Consider the following 27,461-nt stretch of genomic DNA (forward strand, 5'->3'; position numbering starts at 1 on the left):
AGATGGACGCCATACCTGGCACTGTTATCAAGATCAAGAACCTACAGCTAGACAAGTCATGAGGGAGAACCTATTACTACTATTCTGCTAAATGGAAACAGCATTAAACCAACTGCTAATGACTTGTCATTATGTCCACAGATTATTAAATCTTTCCACCTTCGCTAGAGAAGCTTCTATGTGTAGTAGATGGTGATTGACATAGAGACCCACAATTGACCAAGATGCGAAAGTAAGAATGCCCTGCCCTAGATGGAGCACCCCTTCCTCCCAACATTCAGGAATCATTTCAGAAAAGAGATTGGGAAGTTTGAAAGCCAGGGATAGTGGATAGCTCCAAGAAAAGAATATCTTCTAGACACAGCAGGGCAGTTGCATGTAGGAATTTACAGTTGTGACAGCAGGCACAGACCTGTGGAAACCCAAGCCAGACCAAATCCCAGTATGAAAAGGAGAGATGGGCATGAAGTCTTGTCATTACCTGAGGGATTGGCTAAGAGAAGGACTGTCAGTTTTCTCTAATGGTAGATTAGAGAAATACTCCAGTGGAAGGCCACCTATCTAGAATATTTAGGTGACACAAATGTCTTAATGGATTTAAATTTAAGTGTAGAGAAGGGAATTGAACTGGAAAGAGTTAAGGGGGAAGATATAGTCAAAAACATTGTGCAAAAATTCTCAAAGAACAAATAAAATATTCTTCAAGAATACGAAATTATCATAGTGGGGCTAATGTGTTAAGAGTTGCTGGGGAGATGATGCATGCTGGGACTCTGCCATCAATGCCAATCACAGGTGCCCAGCCAGAGTGATAGTCTATTCTAAGGTACTAGTTACAAGTCGCAAAGGCTCTAAACAACCAAATTTCATTGTAATGATCCAATCGTGAAACCCAAAATGGAAGAGTGCTTAGCCCTAAGTCATAAGTACTTAGAAGATATATGTCTGATGAAAACAGAGAGGGCAGTAAATATCAGAAGCAGGAAGGGAGTTGCTTAGAGATAGGATAGCAGTAATGAAATGTGGATCAAAATGAACACTTAAACACGCACAGTGACTAACACATTACGGACATTCGCCCACTAAATCTGCTCAGCTACCTTTGAGAGTTACTACTAGTTCTCTTGTAAAGTTGAAGAGGCAGACATGGAAAGGTCAGGTAGCTCTTTCTACTTAGTCATCACTGTGTTCACTTGCAGGTCCTCGGGAAAATTGACCTTAGACACAACTTGATAACTTAATCTATTTTCCATTCTTAAACTTGGGGGGGGATCAAAAAGACAAAAGTCCCCAGATATTAAACTGATAGGAAATCCAAACAGAAGAGACAGCAAATAAGATGGAGTAAGGGAGAGAAGAATAACCAAGTACATAGGCTACAGGGTCATTAGATGACTTTAGCCTGGTCATTCATTGCTACAATAAGGAAGGAAGAAGCACTGGGTGGAGTGACGTGTGCTTTAATCCCAGCATTCCGGAGACAAAGGCAGGCAGAGACCTGTATCTGTGTGTGTTCCAGGTCAGATTGTTCTACACTGTGAGTTCCAGGGCAGCCCTGGCTACATAGAGAGACCCTGTCTCAAAAAGGAGGAGGAAGAGGAAAAAGAGGAGGGTTTGATGGAAGCCAGAAATGTTAGAGCATGATAAAGCAGGAATGTTACCAGGTGAAAGCTAGACTGAACTACAGAGATCCCCCATCTCAACATAAAGAAGTGACACACTTCCTCCTACAAGGCCACACCCCCAATCATGCCACTCCTGGGGCCATCTACACTCAGACCGCTCCACTGTGGTAGCTCCTAAGATGTAGCTTCTGCTCTGCACAGCTGACACTGCATTGCCCAAGCTCTTGAAAGTAAGTGAGCCTTTTCACAATCACCTCACTAATTCCTTCTTCTTTGTGTGACTGATCAGTACAAAGAGCAAGGCTAAAGATGTAACTCAATCAGTACAGTGTTTGCCTAACACTAGAGTGTTATCTTCAGCACAGAATGAGCTAGGATGTTAGAGTGTACTTGTAATCCCGGTGCTCACATAGTAGAGGCAGGAGGTTCAGGAATTCAAAGCCATCCTTGGCTGCTGCAAAGTAAATCTGAAGCCAACCCGGGAGACATGAGATCCTGCCATTAAAAACAAATTAAAAAATAATTAACAAATAAGAAAGACGAGTTAGGGGGAAAATAAACCAATAAACCAACTGTGGTGGTGCATGCCTTTAATCCCAGGAAGAGGCAGGTGGATCTCTGTGAGTTTGAGGCTAGGACGATCTACATAGCAAACTCTGGGACTACATAAAAAGACCCTTTCTGGGGAAAAACAAACAAGAAGATAAAGCAGGAAAAAAAATCAGATAATCAGCTGAGTGTCATTTCTAGAAGTCAATGGAAGAGTGAATTTAATAAAGATACTAGTGCCAAATCACCCCAGGCTGTCACTTGAGGAAAACTCATTTACTTTAGCATTAGACCTGCCATGGCCAAGCTTCGAATGGGGCTTCTATCTCCACTGAGCACCTGAATCACCAAAAGCACACAGATACCTAAGAAATGTTGCCAGCATCGGGACTCGGTTGGTGCTGAGATGTAGGCTTACGTACTATTCACTGGCCCAGGTTCTGTGCAGGTGGAATTAAGAGCAAAGTAGCTCTTAATTACTTTAATTTCTTTAAAGTAAAAGAAAGTAAGTGAAGCATCTGTTTGGTAGACCAGTTAGCTATTCCACAGTGTAAACAAATTTCAAAATATGGCTTAAAGAATAAATGCATGCCAGTTTTATTCATCAATTTACAAATTAACTGAAGGAGGAAATTTGATGTATTTGTTGAAAGCCAGCAATTCTTGGAGAGTAATAGAAAACAGAGAAGAAACAGAGAGGGGTGTTTTTTCAGAAAAGATATTAGCAGTCTTAACATCAGGCATAGATATTTAGCGTCCCCTCCCCCGTTTTACCGTGTGATTTAACCTTATCTGTAAAATCAGGATGAAAATACGTGCTGTGCTCAACGCACAGTTTCCTTGAGAGGTCAAGAAGGGATAATAGATGTGAGAGCACTTTGAAAAAAAAAAGAATTGAAGTGCTATAAAATGTAAGATTTATATGGCTGTCAGTTCCTTTTCCCCAAAGATGGCCCTAAAGATAGTGATTATCAACTGTAAAGACCTGTGAGGAGCCAGCATCCCCTTCCACGCTGAGCTCACAAAGACAGTATCCTTTGATAAGTGCTCACAGAGACTATCTGAAGGTCTAATGCTGTTTGCAACTCTTGCTTTTTCACAGCTAGGCTTGCACCCAATCTATTATAGATGCAGTGTCCAGAGTCCCACAAATCCTGCTTAAAATTGCTAAATAGATCAGCCATCTCACATGAAACTAAAAAGAGCAAAGATGTTACTGCTGTAAAAGTTTAAAAGTAAATTTAATGTTGTGTGGTTCCCATTCAGTTGTCAATATCATGCTTACAGAGAAAAGGGAAGGCCAGAGACTGAAGGACATCAATGAGAGCAGACAGTGCTACTAGTCAGGAGTCTAATTCCCTGGGCAGAAGGTAAAAGAGTATCCCAGATCTGAGCCAAAAGCACCAGCAAACTCAATGACTGCCTCAAGGTCTATCTGAGTTACCCGGGTTTGCCCACCTGCATACTATGCTGGACCTACAATAACCAGAGCCGAAGCCTTCTCAGTTACTTGTTTAGAGCCAACAGTAACACCTTCCGTGGTGTTACTGAGGCCCCACAGACAGGTGTTCTTTAATCATAGATGACTGTAGATAGTCAGAATTGGATTGCATCTTACTGTGGGTTTCATGTTGTCGTTAGATACAAAAATATTAGCCAATAGAGTTCTTTGTCAACGATACAGCGTGACTTAATGCTTGGATTTCTTTTTCTTTATAGCAATTTGAATTCAGAGGGACAATATGGAAAGATGGATCAAGTCGCAACTAGGAGTTGACAGGTGTCTGGTAACCAGTGTGAGTATCTAAGGAACGATCAATTACCCTCCCCTGCCACACTGCTGCTGGCTATGTCTGCTCGACTCTGGTTACTATCAGGGAGAAAGCATTAATGCATTCTTGGTCTGCCCACATCTCTTTGCCCTTCTCAGACAGAAGTACAGCACTCCAAAACCAGCCACTTCTTCATCTTATATCACTTCCACAAGGCCATAAAGCATTAGGATTTTAAAGCAAAGCTATAATGGACACTTCTCAGATTTTCATGGGCGTTCTCATCCATGCAAGAGTCACTTGCCTTGCTCATGAATCCTTGGAGAAAGTTTGTTGTACAAAAGAGAGCATAGTTCCTCTAGGCACTCCATCCTTGGCTCCTTGCCTAATGAAAACTATCCCCATTGAAGAAGCACCTTTCACATTCCGGTATATGCATTTCAAGCTTCTCACATGGGAGGTAACTGAGCTTGCTGCAGAAAGGAATAGTTTGGTAATCACTCTAGCACTTAGGAGGAAAAGGCAGGAAGTTCAGGAGTTCGGGGTCATTCTTAGCTATAGAGAGAGTTGGAGCCCATCCTAAACTACGTGAGAATCTGTCTCAAAAATGAGTAAATAAAAAAAATAGATGTAGAGATGGTGGCACACGCCTCTAATCCCAGCACTCAGGAGGCAGAGGCGGGCAGATGTCTGAATTTGAGGAAAGCCTGGTCTACAGAGTGGGTTTCAGGACAGCAAGGGCTACACAGAGAAACCCTATCTTGAAAAAACCAACAAAATTGTTGAATAGTTTCGGGACCTTGGACAAGCTAACTAACCCCCACAGATGTCTTTTCCCATCTATGGAAAGGAGTTTAAAAAAATAGTATCGTATTTAGCACCATTAGAAATGGAATGGCAAGTCTACCAATAGAAGGTGGCATATTTGATTTGTCTGGCTATTACTGAGACTGAATATCTCAGTAGAAGGAAGTGCTGTGGTCTCTGATCTTTGTGAGTCCCCTGTGAGCAGAAGACAAGAAATCTCAGCCAGAGGTATTCACTACTCATAGCGACCCAAGCTCAAGGAAAGCGATGCTTAGCAGTTCATCTCCAGCAATTCTTATTGTCTCCTCGGAGGAAGCAGCACTCGTCAATAAACCAGCCAGCAGCGGTGCACTTTTCAAAATTACATGGAAATGTTACTGCTTTTATACTGCTATAATAACAGGCAAACAAAACGGTTGTTTCTTTTTCCTGTTCTCAAAGACATGCTGTTGACAATTACAGTTTCAGAAGCACAAAGTGAAAAGAAAAAAAAAATACCCTAAAACTCAAAATGAAACATAAAATTAGATTTCTTTTAAAATCCTACCCTCTCCCATTCTCTACTGCTCTAACAGGGGATAGGGTTTGTGTGTGTGTGTGTGAGTGTGTGTGTGTGTGTGTGTGTGTGTGTGTGTGTGTGATTTTTCTATGCCCATAGTCCCTGTGATAATGAGACATAATAAACAACTGAATAGCTTAAGACTTAACTAAGATTATTTTTCAAGTATATTCCCCAACTGTAATAACTTGGCTTCCAAAAAAAATAATGGCTGCAAATATTTGAAAAGTCGAACATCTATTTGAGGGCCTAAGCGATTAACACAATTGAACATAATAGCCCCTTCCAAACCATTTCCCAGAACTAGAAAAAAGAAAAACTTTCAACCTTAAGACAGCATTCCAACTATATTTTATTTATTCAATGAAGAAGGGAGACTGTGAAGTTCTTGTATTCCTTTCACAGAGACCCTTCTGAGCTTTAAGGAAAGCACTTGTCTAGAGGCACAAAATGAGTAATTCCTCTGCTTCCAGGAAACGTAATCTCTGAAAATATCTGAAATCTTAAAAGGTCTTTGTAGAGATGCATACCAAAAAAAAAAAAAAAAAAAAAAAAAAAAGCGAGAGAGAATCATTTTTAAATGGAACTCAGCATTTACCTGTGTTAAGTAGACACATCTCACATGGCTGGCATGTCTGGTATAGAACATATCTAGACATCCAGTGGCTGCCTGTCCCCAAGGAAGTCACTGAAACCCTGAGGAAGAATGGGGAGAGGGAGCCTTCCTGTTTTGAGTCTGTCCTTTCTTTATTGTATACATGTGTGTGTATTAATGTTAACCTAATGTAGTTACTTAACTTCACTACCCATGGCCTCATGGGTAAATTAGACAGCGGCTGCTTTCCAGGGGTGCTGTGCTCCACATCTATGATCAGTCCAGAAGGCCAGTGTTCTCCCTGACCAGGCCCTCAGGCAGAGGAGTCCCAGTTGCTCTCTACGCTAAGCTCTGAGCCTGAGGAGTTGTGAATGAATAGAAGTTACAACTTCCAGCCAACACTACAGGATAGTTAGCCCACGCTCCAACCCCACTTGCCTTCTCCCAGCCCCAGAGAGCCTGCAAGGGCAGCATTGTGGTCTTCTCTTAACTGACCTCACCTTCCTGCAGTTGCTTCTGTGCATGTCTTCCCTCAAGAACCTGGAGATGCTATAACTAAGGCAGTTTACTCCCCTCTAGGTCCTTGTGTCCCAGGGCAACAAACTGGAAACAGAGCCCTTCTGGAGCAAACTAGCTAGCAAGTTTCCCGACTCTCCAAGTTTTGGGTCTTCCTTCTTTAAATGGTGAAAGTCATTGCAGAAATTCCTGGCTTCTGATAGGATTGCACTCCTATAAACTCACTACACACTGAGATTTCATGGAGTTGAATATATTTAAAGTGTTCATACACCTAACTGAGCAAGCGCCACAGCCCAGTGTAGGCAATCTCAAATGCACTCAAGTAGCTCCATTAGCTTCCATTTGGGTAAAATAAACGAACATGACACTTATTTTAGAATAAAGTGTTGGCTGTCTCCTGGGATTAATTGAATGTCTCACCTGTTCACCCTATGACTTGTGTGTCTGATTAGGAGCTGTGACTCTCATTCATCACAAAGGAAGGCTAGCCTCAGAAACAAGTCAGAACTTAATACGCATTCCCGCTTGGGTCCATGTTGCTCTGATGCCACTGTAAAGTTGAAACTTAAAAGTCAAATCAGGGTCTATCAGGGACCTTCTGGGTGTCTTCAAAGGAATGACCAGACACTGAACAATGTCAATAATGGAAATGCCTAGTACCATATGCAACACAATGAGACAGAAATGTTAGATGGATTGCATACACTAGCAAGATTTTGCTGAAAGGACCCTGATATAGCTGTCTCTTGTGAGGCTATGCTGGGGCCTAGCAAACACAGAAGTGGATGCTCACAGTCAGCTATTGGATGGATCACAGGGCCCCCAATGGAGGAGCTAGAGAAAGTACCCAAGGAACTGGGGGGATCTGCAACCCTATAGGTGGAACAACAATATGAACTAACCAGTACCCCCCGGAGCTCATGTCTCTAGCTGCATATGTATCAAAAGATGGCCTAGTTGACCATCAGTGGAAAGAGAGGCCCATTGGTCTTGCAAACTTTATATGCCTCAGTACAGGGGAAAGCCAGGGCCAAGAAGTACGAGTGGGTGGGTGAAGGAAGTGGGGGGAGGGTAGGGGGGACTTTTGGGATAGCATTGGAAATGTAAATGAAATAAATACCTAATTAAAAAGAAAGGAAAAAAAAGAAATGTTAGATGAATCGCCAGACCCATCATCTTGGGTAGTAATCATCACAGGTAGTAATAAAAAGAACTGGTTCTTATTTCCAGCTTCCCCCGACTGCTGAAATGTCTAACCCTCCATCTGCCCCAGAACCTACTTACAAACTGTGTGATCTAGCAGAAATGGTCAGCTTCACATCCAGAGGGGTTTACCTTGAGCAAATCTTTAACTTCTGGTCTTGTCTGTGTTGGCATAGAGTCTTACTTTATAGCTCAAGGTGAACTCAAGTCCATAATCTTCCTGCCTGAACCTCCCAAGTGCAGAGATTATAGGAGTATGCCACCACCACCACCACTGCCACCACCACCACCACCACACCCAGATCTTCTTTCAAGATCCATTTATTCTTATCCATGATGTAAACAGCTACACTTTCCTAATAGCATTTGGACACAATGGATAAAAAGTGGTTGATGCTTAAGCGTTCTGTATATCTTGGGCTGTTTCCAGTTCAGTCTGAAGTTCAGTCTGAAGAGACCCATCTGCTCCCCTGCCCCAAACCTTTGTTTTCCTGGATACTCACTTTAGCTCATCCCTGCTGGCTCTGTCCTCTCCATCCCCATCTCTGAGAACCTCATGCATCTGTGTATCTGAGAGCCTTTGTGGCACTTTCTCTGACCCCAATGACTTTTCCTACCAATGACTTCATACAATGCGTATTTTCTATATGGGAAAATATAAGAGGTGAAAACTCAGAAGACCTCAAGAACCTTCCTCCATGGCCACTACTAGGCTAACTAGAAGCCATGATGCCAGTCAATAACAAGCTCCAGTCACATGTTACAGAGAACAGTTTCCCAATAGACTCTTCCTGAGTCTCCTGAACTTTGATCTCTGTGACTTCTGGGTAAGATCCCTAGCCATCCAGGAGGTTAACTCCTCTGTGCCTATTCAGAAGTAGTTCATAAAAGACATATGTTCTTGTTCACTGGCAAATAAAACACACTGAAGACAGCTGGCACACATGGTATGTCTGTCTATACACACAGGCAAAACATTTATATACATATAATTAAAAAATTAAAAACCCAACCCAAATGGTACCTGGTAAAGAACTCCATCAATTTTGTGTAATATAGATCAATACCCTGTTCTCTCATGAGTCCAGTGTTGTCTGGCTTTTCATAGAGCACCTACTCAGGACTATGAAGAAAGAGACTCTGACAAGACCGTCAACATCATGAGGTTGTCCTGCCCAGCATTAATATGAATAGCCAGTGCATTTTATTTAATGAACTGAGGAAAGAAAACAAAAATTAATTAATTAATTAATGCTGATATTTATAATAAAAAAAATCACCCTTTCAAGGCTTTCTAGTGACTGGAATTCACTCTGGTGAAGAGACACTGAGCACTAATATCATGAGTGCAAAATGTGAGAAAGAGGAAGAAAAGCTCTAACCAAAGTAGAAAGTCCCCGAGGAAAGTTTAAAACCAGTGTGTGTTTTATTTTTTCTTTTCTCCCCTTTATTCCCAAACAGAGGCGATTTTCAAAATAGAATTTTAAAACTTTGATAGGCACTTTTGAAAGGCTTACTTATTTTTAATTTAGCGAAGAGCTATAATCTTAGGCCTGAAAAAAAATCTTGTTTCCAGGAACTGTAGTTCTTTCTGAAGCACCACCATCATTAGTAGAAGGTTCATAGAGTTTTGCTATGCAAAAAAAAGAATGACTTTTTAGTCTTTATGTATGGGTATTTATCTGCAAGTATGTTTGTAAACTACTTGCATGTAGTGCCTGCGGAAGCCAGAAGAGGGCCCCTGGACTAAAATTACAGATGTTTGTGAGCAGCCATGTGGATACTAGGAGTTGAACCTGTGTCCTCCAGGAAAGCAAGTCCTCTTAACTGCAGAGCCATCTCATAAGTTCCTAGAACAACTTTTAGGGTTCGGTTGGTTGGTTAGGAGGTGGAGGTGGGGGGGGGGGTGGTGGTGGTGGTGGTGGTTTGAGACAGGGTCTCTTACTGCATAGTCCTGGCTATCCCTGAGTTCTCACGATATAGTCCAGCCTGACCTTGAACTCACAGAGGTCATGCCTCTGCTTCGAAAGTGCTGGGATTAAAGGTGTGTGCCACCACACCTGGCGCCTAGAACAACAGTTCAATCCAGGCAGAGTGCATTGCCATGATAGGTCTCAGGAATGTTTCATTGAGGAAAAGGTTGTTTCTTGATCTTTACCACTTTCTGCAGGAAATTTCTACCAGGTATACCCTTTTCTATGTAATCCACAACTGGGCACACAGAGGTTAGAGAAAGATGTCAAAACCTTGCCCCATGTGTCTCATTCATATTTAGGCCAGATGCTAGAGTCAGCTCTGAAGTCGGGTGTGGCCATGCCACCTCAATCACCTCCCTATGGCATGCCTGCTCCCCACTCAATAAGCATTTTTCCAACATGTGGAATTTCTGGAGAGAGATTCAGACTGTGGTCCTTTTGGCATTTTATACTCATAGAATCCTTTCTTCTAAAAATATAAGAGTGGTTATATAGACTTAGGATTTATTCATCCTATTTAGGTATCACGTTTTCACTCTGAAATGCCCCTCACTGCTTGGTTTGAACTCTTGTCCATTTGAGGGGAGTGGAGAACCTTTAGGATGTAGGCTGGCTGGTAAAGGTAGATATGGGATATTGAAGGTTGCAGACTGTCCCTGTTATCAGTGTTCTTCGACTCCTGATTTGCAGCAAAGCAAACACCTCTAAGGCCATGAACCTGCTCAAGGCTTCCCCACCACAGTGGACTGAAACCTGAACAGTGGGTCAAGACAAGCCTGTCCTTCCTTGAGATGTTTCTGCCAGGTATTCTGACCATAACCAAACAAAAGCAAGATACATCAAGCACACAACACTTTTCTAAAACTGTATGTGTGTACATGCGTTTATGTGGGTATTTGCACATGTGCATGTGAGTGCTCATATATATATTGTTCGTGTGTTTAAATACTAGAGGTTGACATCAGCTGTCTTCTTCAATCATTTACCATTTTAGTTTTCAAAACAGGCTCTCTCATTAAACCCAGAATTTACCCACTGGCTAAAATAACTGTCCAATGAGCTCTAAGGACCCACCTGCCTCCTTGTTTCCCTCCCTCCCTTCTTATTTAGCAGGGCAGTGCCTAGCTTTTATGTGAAATTTAGAGATCTAGACTTCCTCGGTCCTCATGCCTGTGTGACAGGCACTTTATCAACTGATCCACCGTCTGAGCTCCTGGATCTTTTTGAGTAACAAAAGCCTCCATAAGGAAAAGATTATCTGTATATCCTTGCCTCACATCATCATATTTTGGTATAAATCTCTTTAGAGGGTACTAGATGCTCCCCTTTGTCGTTGACCACAGAAGTATCCTGTGTGTCGCCATGTAACTTGGTGAGAAAGCTTGCCCGGTCTTCGCATATTTAACTAGTATTCCCTCAAGATGAGACAGTACTAGAGGAGAAGACATGGCCCTTGCCCTGCAGGAGCTCCTAGCCCAAGAGACCTTCCTTTTTTTTGTGAGTTTACAGTCTGTAAGGCGGAGCATACCATTAGGCATTCCCACCTTCATAAAGGCATGGAGCCTCTTGGAGAGACCTCAACTCTGCTTTATAGAGAAGGTTCTCAAAGGCCCTGGCTTGTCTTTCAGTAGTTCTTAATGACCAGCACAGGAATGACCAAACCATGGGCAAAGGGAGAGCAGAAGAGATCATAATCTAACTGTAAAGAGCAAAGTGAAAGAAACCAATGTGTTTCCTCTGAGAGTGACTGAAAGCGGATGGACGTTCATTTCTAATGGATATTAAGATAGACAGCATGCAATGAGACAATATAGTCAAGCAATACAAATGTATTTTTCTGCCACCCTCCAGTCAAACCTCTCTTACCTAGCTCCCACAAAAGCCATTTTGCCCACTTATAATGGTCCTGGCTTCTGGGAGCCTGCCTGACCTAAAGTTAAGTCCCAAGAGTGAATAATAGAGACTCAGGTCTAACAGTTTTAAACCTGATGCTGGATACATAGGCCAAACTCTGAGGGGAGCATGAGGGACAGTCAAGCCTTCCATGCTTATCAAATGCCTTATAGCTTTGCTTGTACCCGTCTTTTATGTAAGTATATAAGGAGCAAGGTGAGACGTTCTAGAATATTCTCTAGAGTGTATTTTTAAGCGTTCCCAAAGCAGTCTAGTCCCGCTGCCATTTGGATCTTCCTTGCAGAGATGCTGCAGCAGGTGCTGCCCGTGGGACTCCAGGTGATGCATGATGGAGATGAGAAAGCTTTTAAACGTTTGTCTTCCTAAAAAACATTTTCACTGCCTCTCTGAGAAGTACCCAGCTGGTGTTTAGCCTCCACAGTAGCAAATCAGGTTATTTATCGTTCTATTTCGTGATGTATTTCCTAAAGTAATGAGTGGTTCATTTAACTAAGTTTGGGCATCTGTCTCCCAGCAGCCTCCTTCTCAGCTGTACCTTTAGCTGGTCCTGGAGCCCATTGGAATGGGTTCCAGCCTCCCAGTCTCTTTCCCGTCCCCCACCACCCCCAAGCCGCTTCCCCTCCTGCCCTCCCTCCTCCTGATCCCTCCCCTTGGTTATTTAGGAGATTAGAGTTCATTAATTAAATCCTGTGCTTAGATCGAACTGTAACACTATTCCAATCACATTTATCTTTCAGGCGGCGGTGGAGATGGCAACCTCGCTGGGAACGCGCTGGGGAGCCTGAGCCCGCAGCCGGAGACGCACTGCTCCTTGTGCTCCACCGCCCGCCACGCCGCCGCGCAGACCCTCCATCTTCCATTTCAGCTCCGGGCCAGGCTCGACCCTGCCCCGGGGTGGGGTAGGGAGCGGGCTCCCGCTTCTCTCGGGGCTCCAGGTCGTTCTCCACCCCCGGGCCCTCTGCGACTCAATTGCCTGGGTCCCCCCTCCCCCGCCACACACACTCACACGCGCCCGCGAGCACACACGCACGCACACAACACACTCACACGCCAGCAGGCTGCTGGCCGCTCAATGGACCGATTTCCCCGGTTTCCCTGAACCCAGCCTAGCCCGGGATGAGAAATTGCAAAATGGCCCGAGTCGCCAGTGTGCTAGGGCTGGTCATGCTCAGCGTGGCCCTGCTGATTTTATCGCTTATCAGCTACGTGTCTCTGAAAAAGGAGAACATCTTCACCACTCCCAAGTACGCCAGCCCGGGGGCGCCCCGAATGTACATGTTCCACGCGGGATTCCGGTGAGTGTGGGCCTCTGTTGGAGCACCCTCGGGTATCTCGGGTCGATGGTGTGTTGGGGGACCGTCAGAGAAGAGTGTTTGGGCTTCTCCGTAACTGCGTGGTCCTTTCATTCCTTTTTCTGTTTCTGCTCTTTATTTATTTTATTTTATTTTTTATCCCAAAGCCCCTAAAAGCCTTTGTCCTAATCGATGTGATTGAATTTCTCCTATTCTTCCTCTGTGTCCCTTCCCCCATTTCAAAACTGGGGTGTGGGTGGTAGAGCGAGAGGCGGTGTTTGGACAGCGGAGGGGGGCGGGGGTGAACCCAGAGATGGACAAGGCTTGAGGTGAGCGACCTGGCTGAGCACTAGCGGCGGACTCCGCAGGCCTGGCTGGGGCGATCTAATGGCGCAGGCGCCGACTGCTCTCGCATCCCTTCCCTCCTCCCCCTTCTCATCTAATGATGCGCAGGTTTATTCTCTTGAAGCCCCTAGGGGGTTCTTCCTCGACCCTCTCCCCAACCCCCCGCTGCCACTCGCCCCCTCCCTTCCTGGATTTCTGCAATTCCTTAGCCCCTGCGGGAAGCTAGCCTTCTGCTGAGGGCCGCCCACCCTCGCCCGGTCGAAGTCACCGCGGGGCGCAGCTCCGCACAGCTCCTGTGGAGCCCCACCCCTACCTGGGCCCCCGTAAGGAGCTCTCCCTACACCGCCTTCTGGTGGGCGGGTGGCAACCTCAAGCTGCACCCTGTGGGCCAAGCTGGGCTAGGGATGTGCAACCTGAGGAAGCTAGGCCTGGACAGAAGAGCTCGGCTGCAGGCGGCCTCTGGGAGTCTCAAGCTAAAGGCTGAGGGTGAAATCAGACTTGGGGCGTGGGAAGGAAAAGGTTAAGGCTGGAGCCCCCAACCCCCACCCCTTTCGCCTGGGTCTCGAATTTCCTCTGCCCTTTCACCAAAAATCAATTCTCCGGGCCTGGGGGTGGCGGGGTCGGGCCGGCGGCTGCTGTCCGCGGTGCTGACTCGTAGTCCCGCTGAGCCGCGGACTGCAGCCCTGGGCTGGGCTCCGACCCTTGCTGTTTGTGTGACCGCCATCTTTCTTACGGTCTCCCCTGCACCCGGAGGGCTAGACAATGGGGAAGAGTTTCCCCTTTTCTTCCTCTCTTCCGGGCTTGTGTAGGAGCAGAGAATGTGCCAAAAGAGAGGGGCTGTGGGGGTGGGCTTGCTCTTGTGCCAGCTGCCGCTTCTGGTTGTTGCTGGCGCTGTCACTCTCTGGGTTCCCCTCCCTGAGGCCAGCACCTATCTGAACTCATGCTCCTCTTCAGGTCACAGTTTGCACTGAAGTTTCTAGACCAGTCATTTGTGCCCATTACGAATTCTCTCACCCATGAACTCCAAGAGAAACCTTCTAAATGGACATTTAATCGGACAGCGTTTTTACATCAAAGGTAGGATAGGAAGAGAGGTTTTGGTTGTTGATGTTGTTTTTAATTTTGAAACTCAATAAAACAAGCAGCACAAAAACTAATCCAAAACAAGTACCACACACACACAAAGCTACAACTTGTCTTGCCCCACCTACAAGTGTAGGGGCTTTATTTTCGTAGCCTAAATGTAAGAGGAGATGATCCGTAGCCATCCCTCTTAAATATTTGTAGTACCCTCTAAAAAGGAGCAATCAGGTTGGCTAATACCTTCGTAATTTGGCCTTGACTGAACACCATGTTGTCTGGCTGCACCAAAGTTGTCTATTTTAAAAAATAAATCAATAAAAAATTTAAAATAAGGTTTCATTCATTGAAAGTGGATGGTCTCCTTTATAATATAGTTATACAATCTTACTGAAACACAACCTTACCACATCACTCACTAGTGGAGATGTGGGCCCAAATATATATGTATGTAAACATGATTTTGTTTTGGTTTTGCCTGTTTGTTTTCATGAAGCTTTTGAAACTTTTAATATTATAAAACTTCATTGTTATTCATTGTAGTGGCCTGTTTTTATACATGAAGAAGAATTTTCTTCATTGTTTTAGGTGAAGGGGGAAGAAGGAAATTAAGTCTCAGTGATTTTTGGTCTCAGAACCATAGGCACAGCCACCCCCCCCCCCCCAGTGTGATTGTTATGCCACTCAATGCAATGTGAGCCATCTAGTGTATTTATTAGGGCTGTGAATGCTTATTTTACAAACCAGAAAGGAATATGTGGTCTTGCCCTGGTATTTATTGCATTTATTGTCACAGTACTTTAAAATATATATATATATAAATATGTATGTATATATACAGAGAGAGAGTGTGTATATATATGTATATATGTGTGTGTATATATATACATATATATATATATATGTATATGTATATGTATATATATATACACATATATATAATCTACTGGAAGAATGAAAAGAAACCCATGGTTTCAGGAAAATGTTTTTTTAACTGGTAATGGGTTTTTTTAACTGGTATAATCATAAGATTATGGTTACAGTTTTTAAAGTATTTATGCTTAATTATAAACTAGTTTGTGGCTGTTAATTCTAAGCCATGGAGGTGCTTTTCAGCGTTGGCCTTTCGGGGTTTCATCTAAATTTAATTTTACAGACAGCACAGTTTTCAAGGTAGAACACCTCATGCCAATCCCCCAAACACACCAGATACATCTCTAACTTAATTACAGTATTTTTCTACACTCGGCCAAGTATCCCTAGCAATCAATCAAAAGAACACTTCCTTCTCAAAATGTCCTGCCTTTCAATCCATTTCTTAGGGAACCTTTAATTAATTTTAACAGTGCTGTTTTAGGTTGGTTTTTTTTAACTCCAAGAATTATGCTGGTAACTGAAAGCTGAGGTGACTGTCCCAGTCTACGTTGTCCTAGATTTGATCATAGCTCTTTTCATCTCGCTATTGTTTAAACAGAAGGCATGAGTGTTTCAATTTGCCTTCTTGTCACTGGGGAACCTGCAGCAAAGTTTCAGGTTACCTGTCTTTTTAAACTATTTTTAAGTACCTCAGACTTTAAAAGGAGATAATTTCATGGAAAAGCTCGATATGAAACCAAGCTGAAGTCAATTCTAAGTATGCCTTTTCTTTTATTGCCTATTTTCTTCAGATTTAATGGCCTTTTTTTTCTGAAGGCACACCTATATCCCGCTAAGTTGTGATTCCATATAATCAAACAGGGAGCAGAAAATCCCTGTTTCATGATTCAGCGGCCCCAATGAGATTATCATTTCATTTCTATTAAGTGTTTAGCCATGCCCATTACACTTCCCGTTTTCATATTTTAATAATAGAGTGCTGGACTGTATACTCATCCATATCTGTTTAGCTTTTATTTAGACACCTGTAGTATTCGCTATTGGTGAGCACTACAGTCCAATAGCCAACAAGTAGCCCCTAGTTACAAACTCTAAGTCACCAATGTTTATACATTAATGTGAGCTCTTTGAGGCCTGTGTAAATTGTCTCCCAGTGTTTTCTAACACAGTTTGGCACCTGCCTCCTCCTTAATCAAATACACTCTTCGAGTAGGCCAGAATACCAAGAAATAGTAGGTCAATCTGTACCGCTGAATTGACGAGCATCCGAAGGTTACATTCAGAACTCGACTAAGATGACTCGACTTGTCATGCCTGCACATTATAAAACAGGCTTCCCTTTGGAGCCCTCAAACATGAATGTATACTCTTACTTGAATGTGCTTAATATTTTTGTGCGAGTTAAATGGAAGCATAAGATAGAGAAACTTGGGTCTTTGGAATAAAATGTATTTAATGAATCTTTTTTTTATTTTAGGCAAGAAATTCTTCAGCATGTCGATGTAATAAAAAATTTTTCTTTGACCAAGAGTAGTGTTCGGATTGGACAACTAATGCATTATGATTATTCCAGCCATAAATATGTCTTCTCGATTAGCAATAACTTCCGGTCCCTGCTCCCAGATGTGTCGCCCATTATGAATAAGCGTTATAATGTTTGTGCTGTGGTTGGAAACAGTGGAATCTTGACAGGGAGTCAGTGTGGACAAGAAATAGATAAATCAGATTTTGTTTTTCGATGCAATTTTGCCCCGACAGAGGCTTTCCACAAAGATGTTGGAAGGAAAACCAACCTCACAACCTTCAATCCGAGCATCTTAGAGAAATATTACAACAATCTTTTAACCATTCAGGACCGTAACAACTTCTTCCTCAGTTTAAAAAAGCTTGATGGGGCCATACTTTGGATCCCTGCATTTTTCTTCCACACTTCTGCAACTGTAACGAGAACGCTAGTGGATTTTTTTGTTGAGCACAGAGGTCAGTTAAAGGTCCAGTTGGCTTGGCCTGGAAATATCATGCAACATGTCAACAGGTGTGTATGTTTTTATTATATTTAACTCATACCCCCACCAGATGGCAAGTCAACACTGTAATCTCTTGGGCATGGGAGCCGTCCAGCTCACTAGTCGCTGTGGTCAGTTTAGTTCTTGAGGCCAAACTCTTATCTTTTTAATGAATGAATGTATCATGCTAGTTAAAAAGTCCAGTTTACCCCTACCTGGTAACCAAGTGAGAAATGAAAAGACCATTCATCACCCTTCCTTTTATTTCCTGACCCTTCTTAGCACGCAGCCATGGATATCACCACCAACCAAGAATTTCCCTTGTACTGATAGGTATATCCCGGTAACTCCAGTGACTAAGTCAAGCAAAGCCTAATTTTAAAAATTGTAATTTAAAGAAGAAAAACATTACCGTTGACTTTAAACTATCCTTTTTGTCCGATGTTCGGGTGTTTGTAGAGTTTCAGACTTGGGAACCCACCTGGGTAAATCCTAAACAGCATAATCTGCGTTTATAATGAAATGTTTGAGTATCTAAGGAGCTCATTGCTGCTCCTTATGGTTTGATAAGGAGACTGGCCAGAGCTGCAATATTTTCATCTAGTCCAGTAACTTTCAGTTCTGGTTGTTTATAAGAATCAGAGTTTTGAAGTAAAATACTAACTACTGCCTAGGCTGGCCTTGAGTCTAACTCGGTAAGGGAGACATGGATCATGAACTTGGTGTTTTTAATAACCCCTTAGATGGTTCAAATATACAGCCAGAAGTGAGACAACCATCCAGAGCATTTTTAAAGGCAAGATTAATTATACAACGTTTTCTTTTTTTTTTTTTCTTTAACTCCTCGGGGGCATTGCCTCAACTCCCATGCCCTCTTATGTAAGGAATCCAGACATCACTGCAGAGCACAAATCTTCTTATAGGTTCAGGTGGGTTCTCTGGAAGGCCTGGTGACCAAGAGTACATGCTCTAATAGATATTCCCTTCCTGGTGTTTCCTAAAATCTTCCAAATTTGAGATGTTTAGCCGAGCTTCCGTTGAAAGAGAGCTCTTAGTCTTACTAGACTAATTTGTGTATCTCCAAAAGAAAGGGCAACTGAATGTATACTTGTATTAACTGAAACCTTTACTTTGAAAAAATGGTGAATAATTACCAAAGGGTATCGTATACAAACTGATACAGTTCCCAAGAACGTAAGAGATAATAGAGCTAAACCCCAACATTTGATAGCTGAATACAAAGAGTGGAGTGTGTTTGTCTAACGTCACAATTGAACATGGGAGAAATCAGAGTTCGGAACCAGGTCGTTATCCCAAATCTTTGACATCATCGTATTTACTCCCTTCTGCTCCATTTTTATTTGATTTTTTTATGACATTTTAAATTCCATCCGAAAGGGAGCAGGCCCGACCGCATACTGAAGCTGGGAAGTGTATCTAGCGGTGAAACCCAAACAGTCTAGAAAACTCTAGCTCCTTGCCCTGCTTCTTGACTTATCTGACTGAAACCTTCATTCAGTACCAGCTGCTGAATCTGCAATGTATTTATTGTTCTGCAGGTACTGGAAAAACAAACACCTGTCACCCAAACGACTGAGCACAGGTATCCTAATGTATACTCTTGCATCTGCAATATGTGAAGAGATCCACTTGTACGGTTTCTGGCCCTTTGGATTTGACCCCAACACCAGGGAGGATCTGCCCTACCACTACTATGACAAAAAAGGAACCAAATTTACCACCAAGTGGCAGGAGTCTCACCAGCTGCCTGCTGAGTTTCAGCTGCTCTATCGAATGCATGGGGAAGGGCTCACGAAGCTCACTCTGTCACACTGTGCCTAAGAACTCCAAATGGAAAGTGCCAAACGGCTGATTAAAAAGTGCCCCCACCCCCAAACCAAATTGAATAGTCTCCAGAACAGAACCCATAGACAATCTGGCAAAGCCTGTCTGCCACTTACAAGGAAAGACGCCTTCTCTTCCTCTTTTGCACTGCTCTTTGAATGGTCTTAACAAACTTAGGACAGGTGCATTGAAGCCGTGTGATTTAGACTTGATTGGGAAAAGGTTATATTGCATTTGGAAGTATGCTGCACAGAGAATAGCTTGAAATAGTTCTAAGTTTGTATTTTAATAATAAACCGACTCCCATGTGAATGAGGAATGTGACTGTCATCTCCTCCTCTCTACTTTGATATAGTCCTCACAACCAGGGAGCTCTGGCCAGCTCCAGCAGGATCTCTTTAGCCAAGGGGATCAGAATCTTCAAAATAAAAAGTAAAAAAACTGGTTTGCAGGTTGCATTCTCTCTCTCTCTCTCTCTCTCTCTCTCTCTCTCTCTCTCACACACACACACACACACACACACACACACACACACACACTTCCTGTTGCCCTAGTACCAATTAGGAATACTTCTGGGCTAGCTTTGCTTGTATGTGTTTGCATCTGTACCCATTGTGTTCAAGGCTCTGGATAACTTGGATGTTTCATAACAAACTGAGCAAATCTTAATGTCTTCCCCCGTGAAGAATTCTATAGGAAATGCCTCTTATTCTTACTGGTCCATATTGTTATTCTACAGCATGGTGGTCTATTTGAGTAGAGTGGCATAAGCTACAGTGTCTCTTCTTTCTGTCAAAAAGAAAGCCCACAGTGTGGGTAGCATTGTGTCTGTTGGCATGAGCGAAGTTGTGGCAGATCCTGCAAGGGCTTTCTAGTGTAGCCTTCAACTATTTAATTTCAAGCGCTAGGCTGGGCACTCTCTCAGAAAAAAAAAAGAGTCATTGGGTTAATTTAAACCCTAGGGACTATAAAGAAAGGGGAAGAAGAGTGTTTGCAGGTTGTATACTCTGCAAAGAATTGTGACCATTGGAGACATTGGAGAAGCACAAGAGTTGGTGTAGAAGACAAACTAGAGCTTTGGCCAGACTGGTCCCTGTGTGACGCATGTTAGCATTAGTCATGTCAGATCCTTTCTGTGACATCTCCACCAACAAGGATCTAGACATGCTTGCTTTCTTTGAAACAGTTGAAGATATTATTCTCTGTTTCCAAGTCTGTGTGCCTATACATTGAGCATCTCAAAAAAGAAAAGCCATTATGCAGTGGGAATACTTGGTCCTAAGTAACCTTTGGGATTTGAGATCAGCTGGCCATTGTTCTCACTGCTTCAGCTGTATCCGTAGAAATCACATCGCTCCCATCCCAGGCGTTTACACTGAGCAGCACTTTGTTCTTGCAATTCAACCCAAAGTCTGGCCAAGTTGATGTTAAATTTTCATAAGACTTTCCTCTTTACAAGGGCCCATGGAGCACATTTGTTATATGTTCCAGTGGGTTATCTTGTTCTTGTCCAGAAATCTCATCTAGACAGCTTACAGTGTTGTAAATATTTTTAAAAGCCCTTGCTATAGTTCAGGCATCAGTGTACTGGCCCTTTTTGGGAAAAAACAAAACCAACCATTCCTAAAAAGAAGTGGAGTAAGGACATGCACTGTTCTTGTGTAGCGCCTGGTCCTGGAGCTGCACTGGTCTTTTCGAGGAGATAAATCGACCCCAGATAAATCTAGTGAAAGAAAGCCACTCAGATCCAAACACAATGCCAACTGTGGCACATCTTACCCTTTGTGAATGCCAGCCACTTAGATAGAGGAGAGGAACTAGGGGCTAAATATTTCAAAATAAGAAGCATTTACTATGCACAGGATAGTAAGAAAATTAAAATTATAAGGTATTTTTAAAAACACTTTAGAATTCAAGGACAATTTCATGGGCATGAAAATTATACCATGGCTGTGCCCTGTCACAGTAAGCCACACCATGGCTGTGCCCTGTCACTTTAAAGAGTGCAGGACACCATGCTGCTACTCTGGATGGGTGTGGGTCATGGAGACTTGACAGAATTGCAGCAGTTATCATCAGGACTGAAAAGCCTAGCTATTCCTAAGCCCTTAGCTCATTTGGTTGCAGCTAAGTTATTCCAATGCTAACATTATCCAGGCCAGATTCTGACTCGAAAGCTTTAATTTCAGTGTGCCCATCAGGTCTTACTAAATATAAACTTGGACTCTTTACACTAAGCAAGACAAAATACTCAAAGACTAGAAGATCCCCAAAGCTAGTTGAATGTTGTGGTGTTTTTTGTTATTTTTTTTAATGCACCTTTTAACCTCAGTTGTATCCTGGACCTGCTGTTCTGACCAACTGATTCTACAATTTTTTTTTTCTGTTTCCCAAAACTATTTCAACATGTAAACCAATGCAACAGCTTTCATGGCAGGAAGATTTTCTTATTAGAAAAGCAGCCAGAGTTTGTTGGCTCTCCCACAGTCCCCAGGCTTGTAGGCTCAAATGCAGTGGACAGAGCAGAGGGACCATTGAGTTTCCTGTTTATGCAGCTACACGCTCATACCCCACCCTTCTATGTTGGCTCCACTTGGTTGGATCTGGGTTAGTACATTCTTTTCTTAGAAACATACTCATTTTTTTCGGCTACCTAGAGCTGAGTACACCATCAGCTATGTGAATAAATTTCACTATAATGCTCCCAAGGCTGTCTGAAAATAACTACTTACTTAGCAGAGAAGACAAGGAAATTTACAAACTCCTGGCAGCATGAGTCAAAAGGTGGTTGCCATGACTTCCTCCCACACCCGGAAATTTGGGGTCTGTGTGTGAGTCTATGGAGCTGGTGATCCAACCCAGGACCTTGCTCATGGTAGACAAATACTCTACCATTGATCTCCATTCCCAGACTGTGTTCTCATGCTAAGCAACTTTAACCGTTATTTTTAAAAATGCAGTCTATCTAGTAGTACTGTGTGTCTGCCAATGCTGAATATGACCACTGAACCATCTGTCTCTGACCTGAATATCAGACATGGGCTATAGCAAGGATATACAAAGGAAGACCCCGTTCATTCACCTAACCTTCTGGTACCAAGGCTGTCAGTGCCAATGGATATGAGTGTCCAGACAAAACTAATATATCAGAGAATTCAATGAATATGAGTCCATGCTATCTCACCTCAAGCAAGGCCCCAAACACTCAGACAATAATTCATGAGCCCCAGAGAAGCAGGAACAATAGAAAGGGAGAAGTCATTGAGTTTTCTAACCCATGTTGGCTTTACAAATATTAAGGTTGAGATACAGATAGACTAATAGATTTTCCCCAAAATTTTACATAGATAATTATTGACGTTATGATTTCACATATTAATCTTATCAGAATCAAAGATCAGGTCAAAGGAAAGCAACTTAACTCTGGAATATTTGGAGCGTAAACATAATGGAGAGGGGCCGTAAGGGAAGAAGGGGAAAAGACTACTAAATGCACTTGCCTGGGTACACAGCAGTAGGGGAGATACCTGCCCAGTACACAGCAGCCTGCTGAAAACCACCCACTCTCCCCTAAAATGAGAGAGAAACCTGTTAATCCTTGACTGATAAGTCCCAGTTCTGTTATTGATGGTACACAGCTGACAGATGAAATTGTACCTGATAGTATATTCATCTCAATAAAATCATGTGTGCATGATTTAGAATTTGAAGGCTAAAAGTGGCTGTGTACTTCTCCTTGTATATAAAACTTTCAGCAAGGGCCCCTTGAGTTAAGAAACATTTTCCATCATGTAAGTAATCGAGACAACAGCCTTTGAACTATTGTATTCGTTCATTTCACTAAGATTGTACAAAGCATAGTGGAAAACTTTGGTGGTTCTTCATTTTTTCAAAAGACATTCTGAGATCTTGTCTGTGTCGTTCTGGGTCTTTAAGCCCCTCTTCTCATAACTGTTTGAATGTATCAGACAAATATTTGCTTAGCTTCTACTACTTCCCCACTGTGTATAACTGACCTTGTGACCAGAGTTGGGACTGTGTATGTGTGACTGAAGAGCTCTAATGGAACACCATGGGTTCCGGGAATCGAAGGCATTTCACCAGTCAGTCTAAGCCGCTTAATCCGTGGACCTTTTAACCGAGGCCACCAATGAATTGATACCAAGGACCAAAATGACGAATCCTGCCTCCCTCACACTCTGACTGCTTTGCCACATAAATAGAACATTTCAAATGGGAAATGTTTTCGAATGTTATGGTTTGTTATGTGATATTTGTTGAGCATTTATTTTTATTGTAATGATTTGTTAAAGACATGTGTGGTTGAATAGATGTTTTAATCCTTGATGCAGTTCGTTCTCTTATTGTTAAAACAGGGAGGAGCCTGATGCTGCAGAGCCGACTCGGGTTTCAGTGGGATGCTGGGATTAGGACTTGGTGGATGCCAAGGTTGCATCAGCAATGATGTACATACTGAGGAACGCCTTGAGATAGAATTCTTGCTCCTCAATCCATGTCTTTGAGTCATGATATCCTGAGATAAGTCCAACCTTAAAGGACCCCTGATTGGTTCTGATGTGGCATACGGAAACTAACAGCCTATTTCACAGTCAACTATATCTGTAAGGCTTGGACCAGAGCACTCCTGGAGTACTTTGTATCAAAATACTCTTTAAAGTTATTACAGCACATGACAACATACACACAGTATTAGTGACTCAGCTAGATATTTAACAGCTGCTCTGGTAAACTAGCATCTATAAGTTTCCATGTATATGTAACCCCATCAAAGCCAACTTCAAGCTACTAACATGACGTCAGTCAGTATGTATTGGCTTTGACATATGAATTGGTTCTAACGTAGCACTGCCTGAACAATTCTGAATCAGCAAGTGGCAGATAGAAGCAGTGGCTTTGGGGGATTTTCAAACACCTTCTTTCAACAAGACAGAAAATCTACCTTGGTTCGTTCACTAATTTCTAGAAAAAGGACATCTTATTATGCCCTTTAGATGAAAGCCCTAAGGTATCCAAAGATTCTTAGCTGATGGGAGTTTCTCAATGGGTTCTCGGCTTAGGAGATTGTTAGCCAGAGCTCTCCTAATGTCAAGGAGTGACCTTCCAAGAGAACATTCTCTAGCTTAATTGCCAGTTACCATCACGTTTGGATGAGTTTTTGCTGGCCCACTTGCTTTTCATCCTTCTGACAACACAAAACTCACAGGCATCCATCAAGCTGTAAAGAAGCAGGCCAAACGAAATACTATTTGGCTTACCTAGTTCGATGGACCTGCAAAAGCTCCATGACTCCAAGTCTACTCTGCACCAAACAGTTGTTCCATGGCTAGACGTCTCTGCACAGCACCAAAGGGATGCTGACCGGAGCTTTCATAAGTTAACAGCTGAACACTTCTCAAAGATGACGTCATAATAGTTCACAGACATCACTCGCTGCATTGAAGATCTCTGGCCAACTTCAGAGGCTGAGTGAACAAAATAGTTAGAGCAAGGTACCCTGTGCTGTTCTCTTCCCAGCTTAGCTAGCTATGTCTGGCCTCTGGAAAAAAAAAATGCTACCAAGCAACATGTTGCCCTGTAGTTCACAGCAGAGGTCTTGTCCCTCCACACCATTAGTTATGAATGCACTCCCTACCGAGGATGTGCATGGCTTACACAGGGATGAGACACCAAATAAGCTTGGCTTGCGAAGTCAGAGACTTTTCTGGGTGGGTTCAGTAAAATCCTTTGAAAGGTGATGATGGGAGAAAATGTGCCTAGTTCCTCAGACAGTGAAAGGCCATCCTTCGTGGGTGAATCAAAGTTAAGCCACAAAGGACCAAATCTACTTTCATCACATAATAAAATATCTAGCTGGTCCTGTAGTCATTTCTACACAGTGGATGTTTGGAATTCATGCTGGACATTGTGTTTAAAAGACTAACGTGTGCCTCTGCTTTCTGGGAGTTTTGTTTGTTTGCTTGTTTTTGAGACTAGCCTGAGACTTGCATTATAGACATGAGGTTGTCCTCTAACTCACGGAGATCCACCTGCCTCTGTGAGTTCTGAAATTAAAGGTGTGTCCACTACTCTGGGCACTGCTTTCTGTTTTTCTTCATTAGCATTGAAATGAGTTTGATTCTTTATACTGAGCGAACTACATTTTGTTTCAAATGAGTCAGGTGTGTGGTAAGGGATTTTCAGTCCTCCCAACACATCGTATGTTGGCGTAATGGATGTGCTTGTCGTCTGTCTCATTTTCTGACCAGAAGTCCATACTTACCATCACAAGGGAAGTGACCGGGAAACTCAATTTTATTATCAACATATTTAATGTTATCCAGCCTTTCCCTTGCTAGATAGGAAGGTGGAGGAGAAAAGTTGATAGACAAATGGGAGAGAGGTTTGGACCAGAACAAATTGAGTAAAATTATTGAGGCACTTGCCAATGGTTGGTAGTTTTGTGAAACTGGAGTATTTGAACCCGTGCTAGAAATGCTGTTGAACCGCATTTCATACACAGAATATCACATGTATATATGAACTAAGTTTTGCTACTTGAGCTCCAGTGGATTTCATGATCAGCTGGAGATGTAATCACCAAGCGTCAGTAACTGGTACTGAAACCTCCCCAGACCTAGGACAGTGGTTCCCAACCTTCCTAATGCTGCGACCCTTTAATACAGTTCCTCAGACTGTAGTGACCCCACCAACCATAAAATTACTTCGTTGCTACTTCATAACTATCATTGTGCTACTGTTACAAGTTGTAATGTAAATATCTGATATGCAGAATAGCTGGCATGTGATTCCTGTGAAAGGGACAGTTGACCCCTCACAATAAAGGTCACAGCCCACAGGTTGAGAACCCCTGACCTTGGACAAATACAGCAAAGCATCACAGGGAAAGAGCACCTTTTCAGATGAGCTAGTTACTTAATGGCACAGCAAGGCTTTTCGGGTCTAGTCCATTTCTGTCTCAACTGTCAGTCAGCAACCGAAGTGTTGCGATTCAGAAGTGATGTCCCTGCCTAGCTAGAATGAAAACCACAGGTTTCATGCTGCGCTTGGAGATCTGTGCAGTCCACTGGAGAAACGTGAGTTAGAAGTGAAGAGAGAAGAAGATGGGAGAGTTCCTCCCACTTACCTTAGTTTTCACCTTTGACTTCAGTACCAGTTTAAAGAATGGGATAGGATGAAGTAGGTCAGAGCCCTTTATAGTGTAATGATGAAACTAAAAGGTTAACATGTGAAGGAATGGTGTGTGGTAGTTATCAAAGGAATGATCAGGGTTACCAAACACGTCAGGTGAAAACCAGGCCTCTTGTGATGGCATTCCTTCCCCCCACCCTCACTGACACATCCATTTTGGGAAATGCCATTGTACATGGACAGGCTTTACCCCCTCAGCCACACTGGACATTTTGTGGTCTTCAGAAGAAGGAGCCTTTACCAATCAGAGTCACATCTGTCTCATGAGAGGCAGCCTTACTTGTTCTTAGCAAGAAGCTGCTGGCGAGTACGAGCCACAGAGGCCCAGAAGAAGCCAGCACTGCTGGGCTGCGCACCATGTAAATATCTCCTGCCTTCCTCGTGAACAAGAGTGATCGCCTTGCACAGAGATAACTGTGTGTGTGTGTATGTGTGTGTGTGTGTTGTGACTTTAGTTTGTGGAGGAAATGCAAAAGTTCCTTTGACAGCTTCCCAGATGTACCTGCTGAGTATGAACGTGCCTGCCTTGTTGTTGCCTTGTGTGCCAAACACAGTACTGGATGCATTGTTTTTAAATAAACCGTTTTATTGTGCATTGGAAAATGTTGCTGTTTGTCTTTGTCCCATTCAGGGGGCACAGGCATCTAACAGCACTAGCACAGTCACGTGTAAAACATACACACATCCTCCTGTTTTCATTCTCAGTGAAATCTACTCTAGGCAGCTTGCAGGACAAATTCACACAGGTTGTCCCTGGCTGTCTATAGCCATGAACCATTGGTAAATGCCAAAAATATCTGTATATACACTTCCACAGGATCTTTTAATTATATAACTACTAATAATACATTGCTCCTGACAATTACAATTTTAAGCACCATTTTATTTAATCAGTAATTGAGTGAGCCACAAGTCTGGAGATGGAACTCAGTTGGTAGAATGAACTGGCTAGAGTGCACAAAGCCCTGAGTTCCGTCTCAAGCATTCATAAATGAAGTACGGGGCCATGGACCTATAATCCTAGTACTCTGAAGGAAGTAGAGGTGACAGAAGGTTATGGTCATTCTTGCCAGCCTGGGCTCTATGTGACCCTGGAGAGAGAAATAGAGAGAAAAACAGAGAGACAGAGACAGAGAGACAAACAGAAACAGAGAAGACAGAGATACACACCCAGAGACAGACAGGCAGGCAGACAGACAGTAGGGTGACCCAGATATGGTGGTTCATGGCTATAAATCCCAATGCTTAGGAATGCATAGGAAGTTCCGAATTTTAAAGCCATCATCAAC

At 42.9% G+C, this 27,461-nt stretch overlaps 1 protein-coding gene and 1 long non-coding RNA gene across 3 annotated transcripts in view; one reads left to right on the forward strand and one right to left on the reverse strand.

The window, feature by feature from the left end:
• The window catches only part of St8sia3os (ST8 alpha-N-acetyl-neuraminide alpha-2,8-sialyltransferase 3, opposite strand), a 119,457-nt gene extending 95,113 nt beyond the window's left edge, over positions 1–24,344 (reverse strand). Inside the window, exon 1 of the long non-coding RNA NR_045366.1 lies at positions 24,240–24,344. This is a non-coding gene — a long non-coding RNA (ST8 alpha-N-acetyl-neuraminide alpha-2,8-sialyltransferase 3, opposite strand). The remainder of the gene's footprint in view (positions 1–24,239) is intronic.
• St8sia3 (ST8 alpha-N-acetyl-neuraminide alpha-2,8-sialyltransferase 3) lies at positions 1,523–23,310 on the forward strand. Of its 2 annotated transcripts, NM_009182.3 has the most exons (6): positions 1,523–1,855; positions 3,894–3,970; positions 12,257–12,814; positions 14,111–14,233; positions 16,590–17,147; positions 18,678–23,308. In NM_009182.3, exons 3-6 carry the CDS (start codon positions 12,636–12,638, stop codon positions 18,958–18,960), a joined length of 1,143 nt encoding a protein of 380 aa, NP_033208.2. In that variant the 5' UTR covers positions 1,523–1,855; positions 3,894–3,970; positions 12,257–12,635; the 3' UTR covers positions 18,961–23,308. The 2 variants fall into 2 exon arrangements, with proteins under 2 accessions (NP_033208.2, XP_030106227.1); XM_030250367.1 differs by lacking the exons at positions 1,523–1,855; positions 3,894–3,970 and adding an exon at positions 11,784–11,951 and having other exon boundaries at positions 18,678–23,310.
• Positions 24,345–27,461: the final 3,117 nt, after the last annotated feature.

This window comes from Mus musculus, chromosome 18, assembly GCF_000001635.26.
Source record: "Mus musculus strain C57BL/6J chromosome 18, GRCm38.p6 C57BL/6J".
Lineage (NCBI taxonomy): Eukaryota > Metazoa > Chordata > Mammalia > Rodentia > Muridae > Mus > Mus musculus.

Excerpts from the sequence above, each read along its gene's own strand:
- St8sia3 (NM_009182.3), top strand. The coding sequence starts at position 12,636 with ATGAGAAATTGCAAAATGGCCCGAGTCGCCAGTGTGCTAGGGCTGGTC. Across the intron at positions 12,815-14,110 it reads ATGTTCCACGCGGGATTCCG|GTCACAGTTTGCACTGAAGT; the intron begins GTGAGTGTGGGC and ends GCTCCTCTTCAG. Across the intron at positions 14,234-16,589 it reads ACAGCGTTTTTACATCAAAG|GCAAGAAATTCTTCAGCATG; the intron begins GTAGGATAGGAA and ends TTTTTATTTTAG.